General features: G+C 40.5%; 1 protein-coding gene across 1 annotated transcript in view; it reads left to right on the top strand.

The window, feature by feature from the left end:
* The first annotated feature begins 679 nt into the window (after positions 1-679).
* CUL5 (cullin 5) overlaps positions 680-22,686 on the top strand; it is a 130,681-nt gene continuing 108,674 nt past the window's right edge. Inside the window, exon 1 of the mRNA XM_020891364.2 lies at positions 680-1,136. Within this exon, the coding sequence (XP_020747023.1) occupies positions 1,113-1,136 (24 nt within the window). The 5' untranslated portion in view covers positions 680-1,112. The remainder of the gene's footprint in view (positions 1,137-22,686) is intronic.

Below are 22,686 nucleotides of genomic sequence, written 5' to 3'. Positions count from 1 at the left end.
GCAACTTGCCACCTGTGCTCCCCCCTATAGGGAATGCGCTCCTCCCAAATACGTCCTGACATTCTCCCTCACCGCTTTCAAATCTTTTTGCTCAAATGCCATCTTCTCAGTGAGACCTACTTGGATCCCTCTGTTTAAAACAGCAAACTGCATCCCTCTTCTCTGCTTTATTTTACTCTAGAGCTCTAACTTCTCACATATTATGTATGAATGAACAGTTCGGAAACGTGTAGAGTACAATACTAGGTATATTGTAGGTTCTACATATAAATTATATTCCCTTTATTTGGCCAGTGGTTTGAGGTCTGAAGGGATAAAGCTTAGGGGTCTTAGGGTATAGGATGTTCTGTTATACCTGATCAACCTCTTAGAGGTTATTTCAGTGCCAGGCCCTCTTGAGTAGAAATATTAAGAGTTAACACGTTCGTGCATGGATTCACTGATTCATGCAAACAAATATTTCTTGGGTCCCTTAATGAGCCAGGTCTTGAAGACAGCTATTACAAGCATTTCATTCCGGATAATGTCTTTTCCGTAACCTCCCCCGGCCCACGGCGGCGGAGGGAGGAAGACACATACTCCTGCCAGCAGAGGGCGTGCCCCCGCCCTCGCGGCGGGATCTCGGCCCACGAAGCTTTCAGGATCCCACGTTCGCTCCCGAGCGCGGCCCCGCCCGTCGCGTCACGTGACGCGGCCGCCGAACCAGAGCGGCCGGTCCCAAACTGAGCTAAATTCGTTGCCAGTGGTCTCTGCGGGTTCCACCACAGAGGCTCATCTGAAGGAGCGGGGAGGCTCGTGGAGCCGATGCTTCCTCTTCCGATTTCAGGTCGGCTCCTGTTCCCTCTCACCTTTCGCCGCTGCCGTCTCCCTGAGTGTTTGCATGAGCTCTCTCGTAAGGAGAGGCCCCGGTGACCATGTAGGGAGGGAAGAGCGAGGAAGCTCCGGGAGTGAGGGACGAGGTCAGCGCTGTGTGCACGCCGGCGCCCACCACATCCACAGTGCAGGCCCGGGGGCCCCCCGGCCCAGGTGGGAAACTTGGGCCTGCTGTAGTGGCCTGGCACCGAGCGCCACGAAATCTCGCGCGGTCTCGCGAGAGTCTAAGTTGAAGGAACATGGCGACGTCTAATCTGTTAAAGGTAAGACCCTTAGTCCGGCTTGGATTTCTACTCCGCGAGCGGTGGGTTCACCTCTTGGGGAATGGCTCGGTTCTGGTTTAGCGGCGAAATGGGGGTGTGTTCAGGGGTTGTCTACCGGAAGAGAAGCCGGGGAGGCAGCCGCCGAGGAGCGGAACGCGGTTCTCCGGCCTTGGGGTCGAGAGGCCCTGGTTGTCCCTGCTGCCGGTTGCCCGGTGTATGAAAGGCCCGACCGAGGGCTGACGGCGGACAGTGGTCTCAAAGGGCCAGCGCTGGCCCGGGACCCCAGAAGAAAGGTGGTGCTGCGTCCTGACGGATCGGTCAGTTAGTGTCCTTAGGGTCTCAGATTCTTCTGAAGCGCGAGTCTTGAGTCGCAGAAAAAGAAAATCCCAGAAAATGTTGCTAACAGGTTTTAGCGACCGGACCCCCACCTCCTCAGTTTCTCTTCTGTCTGCGCGGAATTCCAAGTCAGACGGCAGCGCCTGCCGCCCCACTCCCTCAACTGCATTCTGCACCTTCCCTTCTGTTCTTCCTTTCTTGAGTTCGTATTTTTACCCTTTTTTAACTTAGGAAACTGTTCCTCAACCCCATTACAGCACACAACCAGATGACGACAGTGGAAGCACTGCTGTTGTTTTAGGGCTTAGGCAAGTTGCCTTATCAAAGAAAACCGTTAAAGTTAGTTTTATGTATTTGGGAGAGCAAGGGGGATCTAGGCCCAGAGAGGCAGATTCTCTACCACGAGTTACAAAGTTTAGAGGAGAAGGAGGAAGACATGGCACTAGTTTCTTCTATGGTATGTTTGTAGTAGGCAATACTTTATACCTTAAAAGTATTACTGAAATGGGGGTAGTGGATGAACTACTCCCTCAAAAACCCTGTCAATTAAGCCTTCAGACAGTGTTGATAGAGAATAGAAAATATGTTAAAACTTAACTGTAACCTCTTGTCTTCTTTAGACTACTGATACTAACTATATTAGTCCCTCTAATTTTACCGATTTTAGAGGCAGAATGTCTTCTTTTGGAGAAGGGAATGGCAACCCACTCCAGTGTTCTTGCCTGGAGAATTCCATGGATAGAGGACCCTGGTGGGCTACAGTCCACGGGGTCACAAAGAGTGACACGACTGAGCAACTAACACACACATATACCTGCACCCCCCCTCCCCGCCCCCGCAATGCCGTGTCTTCTTTTAAAAGAGGGAGGGACCCAGAACTAGACCGAATTTCTGCTACTTAGATTTTCTGCTCCATGACTTTGGGCAAGTTTCTAAATCTCTCCGTTCCTGAGTTTGCTCATCAATATAATGAAATCATCAATAGCACTTATTTCATAGGAGCTTTGTGAAGATTGAGTTGGTATATATATAATCTTAAAACAGCGACTGGATCTTAACTGGTATGCAATACACATTAATTACTAAAGTTACTACTGCTGCTTCTCTAAGAAAACAAGTTCATGGAAGTTGAGTAATTCACTTCTTTTATAGCAGTATAGCAAAGTTCTAATATATTAATTCAGAAAAAAAACTTCAACTTGCAAAGACTCCTGTTAATGTATCCATGCATTTATATAACCAATAGTGTATGTTATTAATTGAAATGTGTTTAAGAAATAATTGTGGATTTTTGACTACTTGATAACGTGGATATAAAGCAAAGTCTTTTTTCCTCCCAGATTTGTGTCTCAGAAAAGAGTCACTTTATTCTACTCCATACAAAGCCTTACAAAGCATTGTTTGAAGGAAATATAAGTCTGAAGCTCCTTCATTCAATACTCTTAATAAGTCATTACCTTGTAGAGATTATGAATCTATATGTATAGCACACACCCACCTATAAAATGAAAAAGATACCTGAATGGATAGAAATGGGTGTTTAAGACTTAGGTTAAAAAGATCGTAGTTCGAGCATTTCTGTAACTCAAATAACTTTTATAAATAAAAAAAAAAGTGATAATGTTTGACAAAGCTGGTAAAAGTCACAGTCTCTAGTGAATATGAAAAGATGACAGATACACTGGAAATTTTTCAATAAAATTATTTAGTGAAATGTTGAAAAGGGGGAAAAATTTTCTCAATGTTTTATGTAGTATGATTTTAAATACATACAACTAACAAAATGGGTATTATAAGCAGACATTTGATCTTTTATCTGTATCACCAAAAGTTTCCTTATTCACATTGGTCAGAAAACTTTTTTTTCCCTTTTTTCTCTCCTCATTGAAGTGTGTGTGGGGGGAGCGGGGATTGTCTTATATTTATGCCTTTAGAAGTAGTTAATGAAAAAGTAGGAAGTTTGTCTTGGAGAAATGGCAGGGAGACCCTTAGCAGAATTCATAGGGTCATCTGAATTAAAGTCTGGAGTAGGTTGAAGGGAAGGGATGGACTGGGAGTTTGGGATGAGCAGATGCAAACTACTGTATATATAGAAAATAGAATGGCTAAATAACAAGGTGTTTACTTGTTTACTGCTTACTATGTAGCACAAGGAACTATATTTAATATCCTATGCTAAACCACGTGGAAAAGAACATTGAAAAGATTGTATGTATGTATGTATGTATAACTGAATCACTTTGCTGTACAGCAGAAATTAACACAGCATTATAAGTAAACTGTACTTCAATTAAAATATAAGTAAATCAATCAATTAATTCAAGTCTGGTCATACCTTGATAGTGATAAATCTGGCTAGGGAATGGCCTTGTTAGCCTCATTTCCTTTTTTGACAGGTTTAATAGGCTGGTTCACTAGACCGATGCCTGGACATGGTTCAGTTAGATTTCATCAGAGCATATTTGACAGAATTACCATGTCTTATGGTCAAAATTGAGAAGTGTGGCCTAGAAGAGAATACAGTTAGAATTTGACTCTCAGGCAAACAGGTGTATCTGAAGAATGATGAGTAATGTCATCAACCCTGAAGGGAGGCCTTTAGTGTTCTGCTGAAAAATATGCCCTCTTCCTGTGTACCAGTAAGAAGTTAAGTTTATTGAATTTGTGGGTGAAGAGTTTGGAGGGATAGCTTATTTGTTATGAAAGATAACATGATTCAGAACTTTGTTATGAAACTCAAAAGTAAGAACCTAATGCAATAGAAACCACCTACTTTTTTCATATTGGAATTTGATTGTATTAATGAATTCACTAAAGCAAGTAGACCTTTGTTGGATTTTAGAACTCTTTTGGATATACAAAGATTTTGTGTTGTATATTTTGACATATGCAATTACCAGTTGCTTATGGGCTTGCCGGGTGGCTCAATGGTAAAGAATCCGCCTGCAAGTGCAGAAGACACAAGTGCCTTGCGTTCAGTCCCTGCATTGGGAAGATCCCCTGGAGGAGGAAATGGCAACCCATTCCAGTATTCTTTCCTGAACAAGTCCATGAACGGAAGAGCATGGTGGGCTACAGTCCATGGGGTCACAAAGAGTCGGACACTGACTGAAGCGACTGAGCATGCATCATGCATCTTACTCCAGATAGCCGTTCCAATATTTTTTGTTAAACCTAACCCTGTTCAGTTCTTAGCACATCATCTAGCTCTTTGAATGCCCTTAGCTTCCTCGGTCAGTGTCACAGCGTTTTCCAGTTTCTCCTGTGTGCTCCTCTTTCCAGGGCACCTGCTCCATTGTGTCCTTCCGCTTGTTCTTATTCAGCTTTCATTTTCCCACCAGGACTTAGCAGCTGGTCCCCTGTTATTTTGTTTTAGTCTTCTTTATCCTCGCCTCTCTTGTGTTTTTCACCGACCTCCCTTCTCTCCTTTCCCAATATAATTATTTCTCAGGATTTAAACTCCATTGTTTCTCTATTTTTGTATCTTCTTCCCCCCCCCCCCCCCCCGAAGTCAAAACTCCCATGATTTCACTATTTTTATCTCTTAACTCTGATCTGAGCGCTAGGCCAAAACACAGTGCTGACTGTATCAGTTTCTTGCTCATATACCTTTGATAGTTCAAATTCTTTGAGATCTTTCTAGTGAGGTCCTCTCCCTAATATCTCTCTCCTTCTCCTTCCCCTCTCTCCACCTTCCTCCCACATGTGCATGCACTTGCAGGCGCACACACATACACATACATTCTGTCCCTCCCTCCTTGCTGGTTACTTTTTGGTTTATTATTGTACCAGAGTCTTCAAGACTCTTTATGTTTGCTGTTTCTTGTGTTAGGAATATCTGCCCACCGCCCCCCCCCCCCCCCACAACCTGTTAAAATCCTATTTAAGTCATCAAGACTCAGCCCAGATACCTCCTTTTTTCTGAGAGCTCTCATTTGAAATTAGTTGTTGCCTACTCTGCATAGCACTGCATCAGTATCTTCGAGCACTTACATTTTGCCTTTTATGTTAGTTACAGGATCTCTTTTGTATATCTTAACTCCCTTTCTGGATTGTAAGCACTATTAGTTTAGGGACTTTATAATTGTTGATGCTTTAACCATTTAGTGTGCTGATTATTCATGGTTCAGTTCAGTTGCTCAGTTGTGTCTGACTCTTTGCAACGCCATGGACTGCAGCACACCAGGCCTCCCTGTCCATCACCAACTCCTGGAGTTTCCTCAAACTCATGTCCATTGAGTCGGTGATGCCATCCAACCATCTCATCCTCTGTCATCCCCTTCTCCTCCCGCCTTCAATCTTTCCCAGCATCAAGGTATTTTCAAATAAGTCAGCTCTTTGCATCAGGTGGCCAGAGTATTGGAGTTTCAGCTTCAACATCAGTCCTTCCAATGAATAGTCAGGACTGATTTCCTTTAGGATGGACTAGTTGGATCTCCTTGCAGTCTAAGGGACTCTGAAGAGTCTTCTCCAACACCATAGTTCAAAAGCATCAATTCTTCGGCGCTCAGCTTTCTTTATAGTCCAACTCTCACATACATATACAACTGCTGGAAAAACCAGTCATGACTAGACGGACCTTTGTTGGCAAAGTAATGTCTCTGTTTTTTAATATGCTGTCTAGGTTGGTCATAACTTTCCTTCCAAGGAGTAAGCTTCTTTTTATTTCATGGCTGCAGTCACCATCTGCAGTGATTTTGGAGCCCCAAAAAATAAAGTTTGCCACTATTTCCATTGTTTCCTCATCTATTTGCCATGAAGTGATGGGACCGGATGCCATGATCTTAGTTTTCTGAATGTTAAGCTTTAAGCCAACTTAATCATGGAAGGTGCTCCATATAAATGAGTGATAATTGAAAAGAGAAGTCCAGTGCAGTATCCATGCATTGTAGCTGCTCAGTAAATGAGCGTTGGTTGGTTAAAGGGAGGAATTTCTGACTTTATTTCCTTCTAATTAGATCTAGAGAGAGGGGGAGACAAGGGAATAGAAGTGTAAAACCAACCCACAGGACAGTCCAAGCTTACAAGTGAAATGTGAAGCACTACTTTTTTCAGTGAAAACCTTTTTACTCTTTGAGAGGAAAGAAAATGGAAATACAAAGGAGTGGTTCAAAGTGTGTATAGAATTAATTTTTATTAAAATAATTTTATAGACTCATGTGCAAGGTGCCAGGATATAAAGATAATGGAAAACGATGTCCATGCTCTTAGGGAATTAACCAGATATTAAAGGTTTTAAGGCAAGAACTTTAGAAGTGTTACCATGTGTTTGATCAGTCTCTCATAGAGGAGATCACTACTGGTGTGATGATCAAGGAAAGTTTTATTTAGAAAGCATTGGAGCTGGATTTTGAAGAAAGATAGGCTTTTTGTTAGTGATGATTAGGGGAAACTTTGGTAGAACATGCTTGGCAAAGAATATGAGTGTGATACCCAGATTTGAATAATGTCAGTGAATGTGATTAAGATACACAACTGGAATTCTTTCTAATGTCTATTTAAACATAAATGAGAGCCTCATTTAGAACCTAACTTTTCATTGGGTTGATGGAATTGCCCTTTTGAATGAGCATCTAAGGGGAATGTGATCCTTACGGCCATGTCCTTCACTCCAGTGGCCTGACCTGGAGACCTGGTTACATTTGACACTCACAACTGAGGGAGAAAACCAATTCAAGGGTGCATATATTGGCCATGAGTAGGGGTGGGAGTGGGAATAGAGGACTAAATCATATACTTATTATATGTGATACTTACTATAAAACTGATAAATATAAGTGTGAAAATCTTTCATGTTTTGTGAAAATAAGTGAGTGAGCAGTTACCATAATCTGGAGGTGATATATTACTTAAAGCTACTCACGGGAAATGACAGTTTAAGATAAACTGTGAGAGATCCATCATTTATCAATGGATTAGAAGAGAGGAATTCTACATTGCAGTGAGATTTCAAGAGGACACTAGGCATCCAGCTGGTGGACAGAGAAAAATGGAAAAGAGAGACAAAGACAGGTGTTTCTTATTAGGTATTTTGCAAGGGTCCTGGTGAATCTAGTTATATTATAGAAAGTCACGGCTCCTGCCTTGGTGTAGTATATACAGTAAGTTGGTGCCTAATCAGTTCTGTTCACTTCAATTCTTGTCTGACTCTTTGCGACCCCGTGGCCAGCAGCACTCCAAGGCTTCCTTGTCCATCCCCACCTCTGGGAGTTTGCTCAGACTCATGTCCATTGAATTAGTGGTGACATTCAAACCATCTCATCCTCTGTTGTCCCTTCTCCTCCTGTCTTCAGTTTTTCCCAAAATCAGGGTCTTTTCCAATGAATCAGTTCTGTCTCTGCTTTTTAATATGCTGTTTAGGTTGGTCAGAACTTTTCTTCCAAGGAGCAGGCATCTTTTAATTTCATGGCTGCAGTCACCATCTGCAGTGATTTTGGAGCGCAAGAAGATAAAATCTGTCCCTGTTTCCATCATTTCCCCATCTATTTGCCATGAAATGATGGGACTGGATGCCATGATCTTAGTTTTCTGAATGTTGAGTTTTGAGCCAGCTTTTTTCACTCTTCTCTTTCACTTTCATCAAGAGGCTCTTTAGTTCTTCTTCGCTTTCTGCCATAAGGGTGGTGTCATCTGCATATCTGAGGTTATTTATATTTCTCCCAGCAATCTTGATTCCAGCTTGTGCTTCACCCAGGCCGGCATTTCTCATGATGTACACTGTGTATAAGTTAAATAAGCAGAGCAATGATATACAGCCTGTTGTGTATTCCTTGTCCAAATTCCGTTCGCAGCTTGGAACCAATCCATTGTTCCATGTCTGGTTCTAACTGTTGCTTCTTGACCTGCATACAGATTTCTCAGGAGGCAGGTAAGGTGGTCTGGTATTCCCATCTCTTTAAGAATTTTCCACAGTTTGTGTGTTCTACACAAAGGTTTTGGCGTAGTCAGAGTTCCGACAAAACGTTGTCCACTGGAGAAGGGAATGGCAAACCACTTCAGTACTCTTGCCTTGAAAACCCCATGAACAGTATGAAAAGGCAAAAAGATATAACACTGAAAAATGAACTCCCAGGTCAATAGGTGCCCAATATGCTACTGGAGAAGAGTGGAGAAATAACTCCAGAAAGAATGAAAGGACAGAGCCAAAGCAAAAGCAATGCCCAGTTGCGGTTGTGACTGGTGCCTAATAGGCTCTGTAAAGAAACAAGTTACAGCTCAGGTTAAAACATAGATCATTATACTTGGAGTACATAAAGGTAATATCAAGGATATTTGATCTGTATAACTGGGCTTGTTCATTCCACAAATACATTAGTATCCCCTCTCTGTTGGATATTATTTTAAGTGTCAGTAATACAGTAGTGAATATGATAGACAAGGTCCCTAGTTCTTTGGAGCTTATCTTTCTAATGTGTAAATACTGACACTAAAGGAATAAGTAACACATTGGGTAGTTTCTAGAGTAATGAGGTCTGTGATGAAAACAGTGTAGTCAAGAGTGCTCAGAAGATGGTGCCACTATTTTGCTTCCTTATTTACAACAGGAAGTCATTTTTCCCGTAAATATAACTTTCAGTTATGTTCTATTGAATTGTCCTTCCCTGCTATTTGATGACATTTCAGCCAGATCCCAGAGCTTTCTGGTGTTTTTTTTCCCAAGTACTGTTTAGGGAATTCCCTGGTGGTCCAGTGGTTAGAACCCTGTGCTTCCACTGGGAGGGGGCCCTGGGTTTGACACCTGGTCAGAGAACTAAGATCCCATAAGACTAGTAATGTGACCAAAAAAAAAGTACTGTTTAGTCTGAATTAAAATTTCATTCTCATAGCCAATCAAAGTAGCTGTTTTACTGCCTTTAGATCTTGACTCTGGATTTGCAGAAAGGAAGAGGGAAGGGCATTTTCCTTAGGTTGGCTTGAGAAGGCCTCTCTGAGGTGACACTGACCCTGAAACCTGAATGATCTGCTTTCTAGGAAAGGTCTGAGGTGTGGTGGTGAGCTTGGCATATTTGAGTAACGCCTTTAAAAGGGTGGTGTGGCTGGAACATAGTGAGAATTGCCAGTATGCAAATACGTACTGTAGTTTTGTGGTTCTTTTGGTTAATGGGGATTGCAAATGTGGTTTCAAATCACATAACTGAGAGCAATAGTGGCTTGTAGACGTTATGGGAACTCACATATTCAAATAGCTAGCCTCATAATTTACATAAAAGCCCTAAAATATACAGATTTGTTTCCTTTTGAAAGTTATTAGAATGCCATCATTGGATATAATCCACATTCAATAAACTAGGAACTTGTTTTTTTGCCACACTGCGTGGCATGCAGGATCTTAGTTCCCTGACCTGGGATTGAATCCATTGCCTTTTACAGTGGAAGCATCGAGTCCTAACCATTGGACCACCAAGGAATTCTAAACTAGGAACTTCAAAGAGGGAACAAATAAAAACATTAAACAACTAAGCTCCTTGTATTGTGGTAAAAATGTTACAGGTGTGAAAGAATACGGGTGACAAAAAATAATTGCTATCAGTTGTGTGAATGTTATAATTTCTTGTCTTGCTTACAGCTTCTCCTTAACTTTTCTTATATTTTTGTCATCCATGAAGATGTAGCAAGAAGACCTATAGCAATAATAATTACATTCTTTGTTTCCTTCTAAATATGCAACACTTGACATCACTATAAAATACTGTTGTAAAATTGTTTGCACAATTTGGTGGGGGTATGTATGTTTTGTTTTATATGTTGTATAGGAATTTTTGTACATTTTCAGGGCAAACTGATAGGTCAATGTTTGTATTATTTTATTGGAAAGTAAGTGAGTAATTTAAAAATGACTCTGTTGGGACTTTCCTGGTTATCCAGTGACTAAGACTGTGCTCCCAGTACAGGGGGCTTGAATTCAGTCCCTGGTTAGGGAACTCAATCCCATATGCTGCAGCTAAGAGTTCGCATGCCACAACTAAGGAACCTGAACGCCACAACAAAGATGGAAGATCCTGTGTGCCGCAACTGAAAACCTGGCATAGCCAACTAAATTTTTTTTAAAAATGACTCTGTTACTTTTAAAACATTTTGCAAACCAGTGGGGTTTTCTGTTTTTCTTGTTTACTGAAGCACTCCTACTTCTTCAGTTCAGTTCAGTCGCTCAGTCGTGTCCTACTCTTTGTGACCCCATGAATCGCAGCATGCCAGGCCTCCCTGTCCATCACCAACTCCCGGAGTTTACTCAAACTCATGTCCATCAAGTCGGTAATGCCATCCAGCCATCTCATCCTCTGTCGTCCCCTTCTCCTTCTGCCCCCAATCCCTCCCAGCATCAGGGTCTTTTCCAATGAATCAACTCTTCGCATGAGTTGGCCAAAGTACTGGAGTTTCAGCTTCAGCGTCAGTCCTTCCAATGAACATGCAGGACTGATCTCCTTGAGGATGGACTGGTTGGATCTCCTTGCAGTCCAAGGGACTCTCAAGAGTCTTCTCCAACACCACAGTTCAAAAGCATCAATTTTTCGGTGCTCAGCTTTCTTTTTTTATTTTTTTACTTTTTAATTCTTAATCTTTGATATTTTATTTATTTTTTTCCATTTATTAGTTGGAGGCTAATTACTTTACAATATTGTAGTGGTTTTTGTCATACATTGACATGAATCAGCCATGGATTTACATGTATTCCCCATCCTGATTCCACCTCCCACCTCCCTCTCCACCTGATCCCTCTGGGTCTTCCCAGTGCACCAGGCCCGAGCACTTGTCTCATGCATCCAACCTGGGCTGGTGATCTCTTTCACCCTAGATAATATACGTTTCGATGCTGTTCTCTCGAAACATCCCACCCTCGCCTTCTCCCGGTGCTCAGCGTTCTTCACAGTCCAACTCCCATCCATTCATGACCACTGGAAAAACCATAGCCTTGACCAGGTGGACCTTTGTTGGCAAAGTAATGTCTCTGCTTTTTAATATGCTATCCAGGTTGGTCATAACTTTCCTCCCAAGGAGTAAGCGTCTTTTAATTTCATGGCTGCAGTCACCATCTGCACTGATTTTGGAGCCCAAAAAAATAAAGTCTGACACTGTTTCCACTGTCTCCCCATCTATTTCCCATGAGGTGATGGTTCTTAGTATGATACAAATTTTATATTTGTGCACAAGCAGTTACATATCTACTCTTTGTTGGGATTAAATAACATGGTATTGTAGTTCAACTCATTGCTTGAAAAAGCAGTTGTGAATTTCAGTAGGAGGTGTGCAGATTTTTAAAGCGATGATATATTCTAGAGAGATCTATAAAGCATCTTTCATTTCTGACCTGTAACACCTCCACCCACTCCAGGGCATTACAAAATTTTATTTTTTCTGTAATTTATTTTCTAATGCGTGTTTGTTTGAAACAACCAACAGGGCTATAAATATGAGATTGTGGAACTTCATCATCAGTCTGTTTTAGAACTGATTATTCTACTAGGCAGTATTTTTCAGGTAAAGCTGAATGTATTTAGTGTGAGTCTGGACAGCCAACATGCTGTGTTAAGAGATCCTGATTCTGTGTACTGATTAGAGCTGGGAAAGGGAGCTGAACCTTTGCTCACTTGTTTTTCTTTTCATCTTTGTTTTAGTGTTTTTATTCTCTGTCTTCTAATTGTTTGTGAGAAACTTTACACTGATTTTTTCCCCCCTCAGCCCTCAGGGAGAGATCTTAAGTAAAAAGCAGTTCAGTAGTAGATAAGCTTTTATCTTATATAAAATAAAGAAGGGAGAACACAGGAAAAAAGAATATGAAGAGTTATAACTTCAGTATTTGCTTTTATTGGACAACATCCAAAATGCATTGCCACTTACAAACCTTCCAGCTCAAATGCGTTATTCTCCTGCCATTTCTTAAGTGATGAGTGATCCCACCAGCCATTCATTAAAGTCAGAGACACTGTACTAGAAAGTGAATTACTTGAGAACCTTTCATTTATGTGTCCCAGTGACTAGCATAATTCTTCATGTACAGTAGGCACTCAGATGTTTGTTGAATGAATTAAGTGTAATAATAAATGATAAAGAACCCCAATAAGTTCAAACTCTTTCATTAGTAGTTATCTTTTCCTCCTTAAACTTAGTTGTTTGGGTTTTAAAAATACAGATATCATCAGAATTTGTGTAAAAATTTTTTTTTGCCTCTAAAAGAAACCTAAAAGCCTTTTTTTCTTTTTCTTTTTTGACTCCCCATTTATGGGTCAAAAGAAATGTAAAAGTTTTAAAGGGAAGCATAATGTGAAATTTTTCATTTCAGTGGAAAAAAAAACTTAACTTTTTGGAAAATAGTGTCCTACTTCCCCACCAGGTTTAAAGAGAAATATGTCTTTTATGTATTGATGTTTTCACCTTGTGACTTCTAGATAATTGCCACTGAATTTTTATAATCATAGATTTTTTTTTTTCTCCTTCAATTTATAAGCCTGATGAGATGAAGCTAAGGGTTGAATCTGGCCCATAGTTTAGAAGTCCCACCAGTCCTCTTCCAGGAAGGATCCAGGGAGTGTTTAAGAATGTGACAGAACTAAACTGCTTGGACTTGACTCCTTGCTCTGCACTTGGTGCTTGTAACCTGAGGGAAGTGATCTAACCCAATCTCAGGTTACAGTGTATAGTTTTCTCACCTCTAAATGTCACCTAACACATAGGGTAGTTGTAAAAATTAAATGAATTAATATTTGTAAGTATTCAGAATCCAGCACATGATTAGCAATCAGATATTTAAAGTAAAATGATCACAGTGATGGGAGTGATCTATATTGAAGTTAAATGATAGAGGGTAAAAATGGCTGAACTCATATTTTTTCCCATAGATCTTAGATAGATGGGGAAACAGTGGCTGACTTTATTTTTTTGGGCTCCATAGTCACTGCAGATGGTGATTGTACCCATGAAATTAAAAGGCGCTTACTTCTTGGAAGGAAAGTTATGACCAACCTAGACAGCATATTAAAAAGCAGAGACATTACTTTTGTCAACAAGGTCCGTCTAGTCAAGGCTATGGTTTTTCCAGTAGTCATGTATGGATGTGAGAGTTGGACTATAAAGAAAGCTAAGTGCAGAAGAATTGATGCTTTTGAACTGTGGTGTTGGAGAAGACTCTTGAGAGTCCCTTGGACTGCAAGGAGATCCAACCAGTCCATCCTAAAGAAAATCAGTCCTGAATATTCATTGGAAGGACTGATGTTGAAGCTGAAACTCCAGTATTTTGGCCTGATGGGAAGAACTGACTCATTTGAAAAGACTCTGATTTGGGAAAGATTGAAGGCAGGAAGAAAAGGGGACTACAGAGGATGAGATGGTTAGATGGCATCACTGACTCAATGGACATGAGTTTGGGCAAACTCCGGGAGTTGATGATGGACAGGGAGGCCTGGCATACTCTGGTTCATGGGGTCGCAACGAATCAGACACGACTGAGCAACTGAACTGAACTAAATGTTTGAGCTACCCATGGAAATGTAAAGGAAACCATTTGAAGGTAAAAGGAAATGCTCGTTTGTATCACATTTATCACAAATATAAGATTTATTGGCTTGTATAGCCACATGCCTTATATTCATTTTTTTATTTATTTGGTTGTGCGAGGTCTTAGTTGTGGCATGCAGGAGCTAGATCCCTGAGCAGGGATCAAGCCTGGGCCCCTGCAACTGGGAGTATGGGGTCTTGGCTACTGGACCACCAGGGAAATTTTTTTCATTCCAGTTTCAAGCACCATACGGTTTTTCTAACTCAGTCTAGTGCTCCTATTCTGATAATTCAGCTCTACTACAGTCTCCAACTCACTGATTCTACCTTATCGTTTAATGTCTTAAGTCTGTGGGTTTATAGTTTTCACCAAATTAGGAAACATTTTGCCCTTTATTTCTTCGAATATTCTCTGTACCCCAAGATTCTGGTTATATGTAGGTGAGGTCATTTGAGGTTGTCTCACTGCTCACTGATATTCTTTTCATTTTTAATTTTATTTATTTATTGAAGTATAGTTGATTTGCCATGTTGCTTTAGTTACAGGTGATTCAGTTATACACACACACACACACATATATATTCTTTTTCAGATTCTTTTCCCTTATAGGTTACAAAATATTCAGTATAATTTCTTGTACTATAAAGTAGGTCCTTGTTGGTATCTGTTTTATTTATAGTAAGTGTGTATATGTTAATCCCAGATTCCTAATTTATTCTCCATGATACTTGTTTGAAAACATCTTTTGTTTCTGTGATGTTCTTGCTTTCTATCTACTATCTTATTGTAAATGTGTCGAGTACATGTATTTAGCATCAGTGTCTACTAAAACTGTCATCCATGCCATTTCAGGATCAGGTTCTGTGGTTTGGTTTTTCTCCTGATCATGGGTTTCTATTTCCCTGCTTCTTTGTCTGCTTGATAATTTTTTTTAAACTTTTTTTTTTTTTATATCAGAGTAGGTGGTTCAGTGGTAAAGAATCACCTGCCAGTGCAGGAGAAACAGGAGATGCATGTTCAGTTCCTGAGTTGGGAAGATCCCCTGGAGGAGGAAATGGCAACCCACTCCAGTGTTCTTGCCTGGACAATCCCATGGACAGAGGAGCCTGGTGGGCTGCAGTCCATGCAAAGCCAGTTAATGATGATGTGACAGTGACAGCAGCAAAGGGACTCAGCCGTGCGTGTACATGTGCCCATCCCCCATACTCCCCTCCCTTCCAGGCTGCCACGTAACATTGACCTGCTTAATTATTTTTGATTGGATTCCAGACATTGTGAGTTTTATGTTATAGGACCTGGAGTTTTAAAATTTCCTTTGAATATTTTTAGATTTGGCTGTGACATAGTTAAGTTACTTGAAATCAGTTTGATCTTTCTGAAGCTTGCTTTTATTGATGAGTCTTATTAGAGTGGGTCTGAACAACACTGAAGGTAGGGGTACATTGGTATCATTATAGATGCAGTACTTTTCTGAAGACTACTGGATACCTCACGCGTTAAGGAGTGTTTCCACTCTGGCTGGTGGAAATGTTACCTGTTGCTAGGCCTGTGTGGACTCTGGCGGTTGTTCTGTTTCTTTCAAACAGTTGTCTCCCCAGACTCCAGTAGTTTTCTCACTCACATGTGTAGGTCAATGTTTAACAGTCAGAGGCTTGAAGGGACTCCTCTACATAGCTCCAGAGCCCCCTGTCTGTTCAGTTCTTTTTTCTGATACTCTGTGCCACACATTTTCATCACTTTGGCCTCCCCGAACTCTGGACTCTGTCTCCTAATCTTAGTGAAACCACCAGGCTATTTGGGTTCCCTCTGATTATGCTCAGTCCTGAAAACTCTACTCATAGGTAGCATGCTTGGGCATTTGTAGGGCTCAGCCCCATTTGTGTACCTTTTCAGGAAATACTGTCCTGTACTGCGCTTTGGCTTTCCAGTTGTTTAGGCCGGAGGGGAAGTCTGGCATCCCAGACTTGTTATTGCATCCTGGTTGGAAGCACAGGTCTCTGTCTTTCATCATCTTGTTGTCCTTTCTCTTCCCCTTACCTTCCCAGCCTGAGTTTTTTATTCAGTCATTATAATCACTCCCTGAAATACACTTTGACTCCTTAGCTCCTCTCTTGTTTCACTGGGGAAAACCACACCCTGGTTCAATCCATCTCTTCACCTTTCAGTGCCAGCCTCTATGCAGTTGAATGTCGCAGGAGTAAAAGATCTACACCTGCTACTTGCACTTTAAATTCGTAACCACAAACTATAATAGAGCCCAATCACACTACACTTTCATAGTCATTTATTCTTCCACTTTCCTAGATGTCTATTTCATGTCTTTCCTGTCAAACCTTTGGCACCTCCCCCATCTTTCAAACTGTGGTGCTGGAAAAGTCTTCAGAGTTCCTTGGACTGCAAGATCAAAACTGTCAATCCTAAAGAAAACCAGCCCTGAATATTCATTGGAAGGGCTGTTGCTGAAGCTCAAGCTCCAGTACTTTGGCCACCTGCTGCAAAGAGCCGACTCATTGGAAAAGACCATGATGCTGGGAAAGATTGAGGGCAAAAGGTGAAGGGTGTGGCAGAGGATGAGATGGTTATATAGCATCACTGACTCAATGGACATGAATTTGAGCAAACTCGGGGAGATAGTAGAGGACAGAGAAGCCTGGCATGCTGCAGTCCATGGGATTGCAAACAGTCAGACACAGCTTAGTGACTGAACAACAGAAAGTCGGTTTACAGAGTACCATCCTCTTTATTTACTTGCCACCTCTCTTGTTGCTTTCTTTTTCCTTTCCTAGCTCTTACTCTTCTCCCCAGCTCTTAATATTAGGTATGTAAGGACTCAGGCCTGGTTCTTTATATTTATTCCCTTTGTGATCTCATCCAGTAGCAAATGTTAAAAACCTTCGTTTCAAATTTTTATTTGCTGGTTTGATCTTTCTTTTAAATTCTAGATTTACTTATTGAGCTGCCTAGTCAGCATCTTCGAAAGACTGTTTGATAGACATGTCAAATGAAACTGTTTGAAGCTGAACTCCTGAGCTTTCCTTCTTAAGCCTGTTATATCTGCAGTCTTTTCCATTTCAGTTGATGGCAATGCCATACTTCTTGGACATGTCAAATCACAAAACTAAAATAGTTTAGTAAAGAGTTTGATGTCCTCAGTCAAAGGAAAATAGTCAGTGGATTAGAATAGTAGAGTTCCTAACAAGCAGTGGAGTACTCTTCCTGAAGAATTTTTATGGAGGAGCAAGTTTTATATAATGTTAGAAGAGGTAGTACAGAAACAAGTCATGATTGACTAGGAGGTCAGGGATTTCGTTTTGAGGTTAACTGGTGCTATTTTTTTTAGATAAGTTTAGCTAGATAAAGCTGAGTTGAAGGATTGTGATTGGCATTATATTTTCTTGACTGTGATGTTTACCATATGTGCAGGCTGATTTAGGTTTAGATTTTTGATGTGGTCTGGGCCAATAGAGTGGCCTCCCATTTTGTGGGTCCCAATATACAAATTTATCAGACAAAAACCTTAGTCATGCTTTCTTTCTTTCTCATCTCAGATATTTGCAGTCAGGAAATCTTGTTAGCACTACCTTTAAAACAGATACAGATCTAACTGCTACTCCCCACCTCCACTGCTGCCACCCTGGTCTGTATCACTGAGATTTCTAACCTTGCCTCCTACACACAGCTGTAATCCTTGCCCCTTATAATGTATTCTCAACATAGCAATCAGAAGATTTAAAAATATAAATCAATTTGTGTCACTTCTTGCTCAGAATCTTTAATGGTTCCCCATCTCACTTATAGTAGAAGCCAAACTTTTTACAATGGCCTTCCAGACCCTGTAAGATCCAGCTGTGTGTTGCTTCTCTGACTTCATCCACTCTCTCCTCTGTCCTTACTTTTCTCTACCTTGAATATATCAGACCTGCTTCTACTGTGGGATCCTTGCAATGGTTGCTTTCTCTGCCTGAAAAATTCTTCTAGTTATCCCCCATTGGCTTCTCCATGACCCATCTGTGTGTTTGAGAAGAAGAGTGCCTCTGAGGGAATTAGTTGTGTTGTAAGAAATGAAGGATAGAGGAACTGGGTTTTGGCAAATGTTGAAATCCTGTTGGTAAAAAAGAGCCAGTGGGTGAGAGAATCCTAAACTTAGTAGCTATTCTGAGTGTAATGAAAAAACTAAAGCAGAAGAGACTTGTGGCACATCAGTAAAGGTGAGGCAGCCTTTAGGTAGCCATTGGAAACATTCATAAATCAGAGTTCATAGTTTGAAGATGTCTTTGTTTATTAATATCTTTCATAGATAGTAGGTTTGGTGTCTGATTCTTAACTGTGATTTAATGATGTGCTCTTCCGTTTGACAGAGAATAGGTCAAAGAACTACTTGAGCATCATTTTTGTAATCTACTATAAAAGCTTGATAGGAAAATTCAATTATTTAATTCCTCCTTTAACTGAGTATTAGAGGAAAATGTTTCTGTAGTTAATCTTGTATGTTTCATCAAATGGGAGACTGTTTCCTGTCTTTTTACTGATAGATTTTCCTGTCATTTTGTGATAGCTGATAGATTTCAGAGCCTAACCAGTGTTTATCTCAGATACCTGTTTAGTCTTCTGTACCTTTTTGATGTTTAATTGCAGGATTTGTACTGTGTTTTATTTTATAAGTTGCCAGAATTGCCTATGAAAATAGACTTAGTTGACATTATAAAATACTCTCTTTAGGGTATAATGAGTCTTCACATCATAGTCAAAGATTTACATGTCCTTTCTGTGGTTCTTCCATATTTGTTTATTTGCCCACCCTTCCCTCAGAGGGAAGAGTAAATGAAGAAAATGGTTATAGGAAACTAATAACAGAAAAAATGAAGCAAGCCATAAGATTGGTACACAAAGTATATACCATAGAATCACAAATCTGACTGAATTTCTCATTACCCAGTACTAAGAAGAGCCATCTGGACATCACCAGATGGTCAACACCGAAATCAGATTGATTATATTCTTTGCAGCCAAAGTTGGAGAAGCTCTATACACTCAGCAAAAACAAGACTGGGAGCTGACTGTGGCTCAGATCATGAACTCCTTATTGCCAAATTCAGACTTAAATTAAAGAAAGTAGGGAAAACCACTAGACCATTCAGGTATGACCTAAATCAAATCCCTTATTTATACAGTGGAAGTGACAAATAGATTCAGGGGACTAGATCTGATAGACAGAGTGCCTGACGAACTACTGACAGAGGTTTGTGACATTGTACAGGAGACAGGGAGCAAGATGATCCCCATGGAAAAGAAATGCAAAAAAGCAAAATGACTGTCTGAGGAAGCCTTACAAGTAGCTGTGAAAAGAAGAGAAGCGAAAAGCAAAGGAGAAAAGGAAAGATATTCCCATTTGAATGCAGAGTTCCAAAGAATAGCAAGGAGAGATAAGAAAGCCTTCCTCAGTGATCAATGCAAAGAAATAGAGGAAAACAACAGAATGGGAAAGACTAGAGATCTCTTTAAGGAAATTAGAGATACCAAGGGAACATGTCATGCAAAGATGAGCACAATAAAGGACAGAAATAGTATGGACCTAACAGAAGCAGAAGATATTAAGAAGAGGTGGCAAAAATACACAGAAGAACTATACAAAAAAGATATTCACGACCCAGATAATCATGATGGTGTGATTACTCACCTAGAGCCAGACATCCTTGAATGTGAAGTCAAGTGGGCCTTAGGAAGCATCTCTACGAACAAAACTAGTGGAGGTGATGGAATTCCAGTTGAGCTATTTCAAATCCTGAAAGATGATGCTGTGAAAGTGCTGCACTCAATATGCCAGCAAATTTGGAAAACTCAGCAGTGGCCACAGGACTGGGAAAGGTCAGTTTTCATTCCAATCCCAAAGAAAGGCAATCCCAAAGAATGCTCAAACTACCACATAATTGCACTCATCTCACACGCTAGTAAAGTAATGCTCAAAATTCTCCAAGCCAGGCTTCAGCAATATGTGAACTGTGAACTTCCAGATGTTCAAGGTGGTTTTAGAAAAGGCAGAGGAACCAGAGATCAAATTGCCAACATCCTCTGGATCATCAAAAAAGCAAGAGAGTTCCAGAAAAACATCTATTTCTGCTTTATTGACTATGCCAAAGCCTTTGACTGTGTGGATCACAATAAACTGTGGAAAATTCTTCAAGAGATGGGAATACCAGACCACCTGACCTGCCTCTTGAGAAACCCAAATGCAGGTCAGGAAGCAACAGTTAGAACTGGACATGGACCAACAGACTGGTTCCAAACAGGAAAAGGAATACGTCAAGGCTGTATATTGTCACTCTGCTTATTTAACTTCTATGCAGAGTACATCATGAGAAACGCTGGGCTGGAAGAAGCACACGTTGGAATCAAGATTGCCGGGAGAAATATCAATAACCTCAGATATGCAGATGACACCACCCTTATGGCAGAGAGTGAAGAGGAACTAAAAAGCCTCTTGATGAAAGTGAAAGAGGAGAGTGAAAAAGTTGGCTTAAAACTTAACATTCAGAAAACTAAGATCATGGCATCTGGTCTCATCACCTCATGGGAAATAGATGGGGAGACAGTGGAAACAGTGTCAGACTTCATTTTTTTGGTCTCCATAATCACTGCAGATGGTGACTTCAGCCATGAAATTAAAAGACGCTTACTCCTTGGAAGGAAAGTTCTGACCAACCTAGACAGCATATTAAAAAGCAGAGCCATTACTTTGCCAACAAAGGTCCATCTGGTCAAGGCTATGGTTTTTCCAGTCATCATGTATGGATATGAGAGTTGGACTGTGAAGAAAGCTGAGTGTCAAAGAATTGATGCTTTTGAACTGTGGTGTTGGAGAAGACTCTTGAGAGTCCCTTGGACTGCAAGGAGATCCAACCAGTCCATCCTAAAGATCAGTCCTGGGTGTTCATTGGAAGGACTGATGCTGAAGCTGAAACTCTAGTACTTTGGTCACCTCATGCAAAAAGTTGACTCATTTGAAAAGACCCTGATACTGGGAGGGATTGGGGGTGGGAGGAGAAGGGGGACGACAGAGGATGAGATGGCTGGATGGCATCACCGACTTGATTGACATGAGTTTGGGTAAACTCCAGGAGTTGGTGATGGACAGGGAAGCCTGGTGTGCTGTGATTCATGGGGTCACAGAGGGTCGGACATGACTGAGCGACTGAGCTGAACTGAACTGAAGAAGAGCAAAGTTACCTACATGATTCACTTAATCCATTCGGTAAAAACAAAGTAGTTGTTCAGGGAAGCAAAACTAATCCCAGTAGTAATTTTTGAGTGTCTCAGGGGTCTTTATAAGAAGATTACTTTGCGATAAAAGTAGGTACCTGGGGTGAGACAGTACAGTTACTTTTAGGATCAACTGTGTTGATGTAAGAAGTAGTATCATTTGCTTTCACAAAAGTTAAATGTTAGTAGTTAATCTTCTTGGGGTCATAGGCTTTGTAATGTTTTTATGTAGTTTTATCATGAATTTGCTAAACATGTAAATCCTAAACTCAAGAGATTTCTGATCCAGCAAGTCTGTAATAGTTTTTTTATAAATATTTGTGTAATCACCACTCTAGATGATCCTGGTGTAGATTCTTTTCAGACCATGTGTTTAAAAACTGCTTCTGAAATATAATTTCAGGGAGTTTGAAGATTCCATTCAGTGCATGGATCTTATCTGATACAAGGGAGCAACATTCTCAACAAATGTATAGTAAAATCAATAGTGAAATTCATAAGGGTGTTTGGTGCTGCCATATTAGAAAAGTAATGATTTTTGTTGAAATTTATTGATTAAACCACGTCATATGGGCATAGTTGACTTGAAAATGAAAAGTATTCATTACTAACACATGTGGGGTGTCCCCCCATTTTAATAATGAATTGATTTTTTTTTCCCCTTAATATTGAACCACTTTCACATTATTGGAATAAACATGTATGATTATGAGGTATTATTTCCTTGATATGCCACTTATTTAATTTACTAATATTTTTAAGAGTTTTGCAACTCTATTTTTAAATTAGATTGGTCTAGAGTTACCATTTCTTGTTCTTGTCTCACAAGTTTGGCATCAAGGTTTTGTAAGCATTATAAAATGAGATGGGTATCTTTCTGGGTTTTTTTTTTTCCTTCCTCAACTTTAAGAGTTTATTTGGATTTTCAGTGTACTTTTTGTGAGGAGTTAGGGCACGGTCTCTAAACACAAGACCACCCTCACTTATGACACTAGCTGCAAATTTGGGAGGTTCCCAAAATACTGAGACTCAATAATTTGTTAGAGATATTCATAAATCTGTGAAAATACTCAGTAAGATCTTACTGAAAATTGCCCTGCTGATGGTTATGGTTTATTAAGGGCCTTTTTTTCAGCTAAAGGAAGAAACATACAGGTTGGTGTCCAGGAGGGTCAAAAACAGAGCTTCCCTTGCCCTCTCTGGTGTTGTCAGGTCACATTTCTCTCCTTCCCTCATTAAATGCAGGGCATATAAGTACTGCCAGCCAGAGAAGCTCACCTAAACTTTGGTGTCCAAAATTTTTATTAAGGCTTCATCATGTAGGCATTGCTCATGTGGGTAATCTCAGTCTCCAAGTTGACCCCAAATCACAATGACCCCAAAATCTCATTGTTGGTGTTTCTGGATTGACCAGCTCCCAACCTAAAACTATATGGGTTTACCAGTCCCCTCCCTAAATCACACTGT

This window comes from Odocoileus virginianus, chromosome 10, assembly GCF_023699985.2.
Source record: "Odocoileus virginianus isolate 20LAN1187 ecotype Illinois chromosome 10, Ovbor_1.2, whole genome shotgun sequence".
Classification (NCBI taxonomy): Eukaryota; Metazoa; Chordata; class Mammalia; order Artiodactyla; family Cervidae; genus Odocoileus; species Odocoileus virginianus.
The sequence above is the reverse complement of the archived record's forward strand: the minus strand, read 5'-3'. Positions and strand labels throughout refer to the sequence as shown.